At 43.6% G+C, this 2,671-nt stretch overlaps 1 protein-coding gene across 1 annotated transcript in view; it reads left to right on the top strand.

Moving 5' to 3' along the window:
- Positions 1 to 2,671, top strand: part of LOC111673568 (sodium/potassium/calcium exchanger 3-like) — a 55,806-nt gene that overhangs the window by 3,087 nt on the left and 50,048 nt on the right. Inside the window, exon 2 of the mRNA XM_023431369.2 lies at positions 2,489 to 2,617. Coding sequence (XP_023287137.1) covers positions 2,489 to 2,617 — 129 coding nt within the window. The remainder of the gene's footprint in view (positions 1 to 2,488; positions 2,618 to 2,671) is intronic.

The following is a 2,671-nucleotide window of genomic DNA, read 5'->3' as shown; positions in this document are numbered from 1 at the left end:
CACACACACACACACACACGCCTTACACACCCCCATCCATAGAAAAAGGTCCCAGAGGGATCCCCACAGTACCACAATTCACAACATCTGTACAACACAATTAAAAACAGTTCACACCTCAGCAACTGGATCCTGGAAGCAAATTAAGAGAGCGAGAGACAGAGCAAAACAAACTGATACCAGTGGGAACCATGATTTAACATAGCAACTTCCCTCCCCACTGATGCATGGGAAAAAGCGTCTGACACTAACCTAATGTCTAAAGGCCTTGGAACAACAAAGACCAGGGCATCAGCCTGTGGTTGGCACAGCGTAACAAGTTCAAGAAAAGGGGTTAAGGTCAGTATGGACCACCACTTGTCTACCCCCTGTGCCAATGTAAACCTCAACAACTGCAGGACCAAATCAGAACCGAACGCCAACCAACTCCTCAATAACTGAATAATTCAGCTGATAGGAAAACAGATCCTCACCACCTTCCATCCTCACCTTCCTGCAAGAAAACTGCGCCAGCTCCCACGTTACTGTCCTCCGCCTGGAGGTTGAACGGATCATCCAGATGTGGTGCAGCCAGAACAGGAGCAATGTTATTTTTCAGCATATATTCTTCTCAAGCGTAAAATGTCTTACAGTTTTTCAGATGACACCTTGTAAAAACACTGGTGAATCGGTTTCCATAGCATCAATATCAGTTTCCTGTTCTTGTCTCAACCTTTCCAAAGCAATCTGCTTGGTCTCAAGTCAGTCCAGCAGTCGCCCCAGGGGTCCCAACTGGACCCAAACCTGAGCTCGGCTCCTCAATCAAAACCTCTTTGATCACCAAACCCGGTGCCAAAACAGCCATAATGTCAGCCTCACAGCTGCGGACACGAACATCTATCCAATAATGTTCACTTATTTTGAACAGTTGCTCTTTGGTGCATTTATCTAACAATCCCCGTGAGGGAGCATCAACAAAACCGAAGATTGAGGCCATAACAACAACTGGGTTACACAAAGGAGCTGAGGAGAGAACAGCATTAACTGCACAGGCGCATACAAAAGGAGGCAAACAATGGACCCAACATAATGCAGTGTTAACCACCCCAAACACACACGATGCAAAACTAACCTCATTTTCCCACTAACTGCCGAACCAACTCTAACTAACAACTCCCCCCTAGTCTTCGTGCAGCTTGCAGCGGGTTTTTATGCACTGTAAACCAGCAGGTTTGAAAGGTGACCTGCAAACAGCAACCCCACAAATTCACACAGACGTTGACACTGACCGCGTCACCACAGCGCCACCGGAAAGAAAAGAAAAGGGGAAAAAAAAGCTTGACACAACCCAAAGAGGAAGTGGTATGAAAGCATGAGCACTGCACCTCTGTGGATCTTGACAACCTGCCAAAAAGAGATCAAATGATTCAACCCACCTTAGCGCAAAATGCAGTGTCTCCCAAAATCCAAGCACCTGCCAAACAGAACAAAACCAGCGGCAACCTATGGGGCTGAAAGATGAAGCCAATACAAGAAGTGCCAAAAACTGCAGCTTCCTGAACGGCCATTTGAGACTGGGTCCATAGACTCCCATGTAACTATACTTAATTATATCACTTACCTGTTTTCATTTTACTAAGGCTTAAAGGGTTGTATAATTGTATAATTGAAAAAAAAACAAGTTGGCAGGAAAAGGTGGCAAGCTGGCAACAATGATGTTTACATTCAGAGTTACTCACCAAAATGTAACAAATATGTTGAATGCGTTTCCTTACTCATACATACATCAGTGTTTACCTGCTAGCTCTCTTCTACTTCGCTGCCTTTTCTTGCACATTGCTGTGTTTCTTGACTCATTAACAGCAGATCAGTTCAAGATCACTTGCATGTGAGTCCTTGTCAGCATGCACAAAACAAACCAAAATGAGGACCCACTGATAAAAGCACTGCTCCATAATGCTACCAGGGATCAAAAACTGGACAGGGTATCTTTCAGTGTAGGACCAACAACCCACAATGTTACTGTTGCTACAACCCGCATTTGCAAACGTTACCTCTGACTCACTTTGACTTTGACTCAATATGTTGACCTCTTTTTCCTGCAAGTGAACAGCTAGACAATTTCCTCCTCTTTTTTTTTAAGTTTTTTTTTTTATTCAAAGAAGAACCAGCGCATGGTCAAACCTGGTTTATTGTTTTGCATCCGGCACCAACTGGACAGGCAATTAACTTGTCTTATTTATTCTGTGATCAGACATTTTCTGAAATGAATCATGTTTTTTCTTTTTCAATTTTAGACTACATTATTTAGTCATGCACATATCTCTCTATGTAATTTAAAGAGAAAGTTTTGGCATCAGTAATGAAACGAATGAAATGAAGCATCATATCACAGTTTTAGAGTCGAGATTTTGTGTATTAAAATCCCCCCCATCTTGATGTTGTGGCTGCGCTGAAACATCCTTTGAATTTATTTTGAGAGTAAACTTCTTTTTCTGTGACAAACTAGGTTTTGACATCTCCAGCCAGAGCAGTGAGGACCAGGAGAGATGGGGAGGAAGGAGGCTACTGCAGGAAATGGACAACAGCAGCCTGGAGGAAATGGAGAGTGAAGGATCTAAGAACTGCACTGCTCCAGGTAAGACGGAGACAGGATGAAAGAAAGAGGACACACAAGTGTTCTCCTCCCCCC

Source organism: Seriola lalandi, unplaced genomic scaffold (assembly GCF_002814215.2).
Source record: "Seriola lalandi dorsalis isolate HSWRI2012SDOR001 ecotype SW California unplaced genomic scaffold, Sedor1 jcf7180002054921, whole genome shotgun sequence".
In the NCBI taxonomy this organism is placed as follows: domain Eukaryota; kingdom Metazoa; phylum Chordata; class Actinopteri; order Carangiformes; family Carangidae; genus Seriola; species Seriola lalandi.
This window is presented reverse-complemented; position numbering and strand designations above follow the sequence as displayed.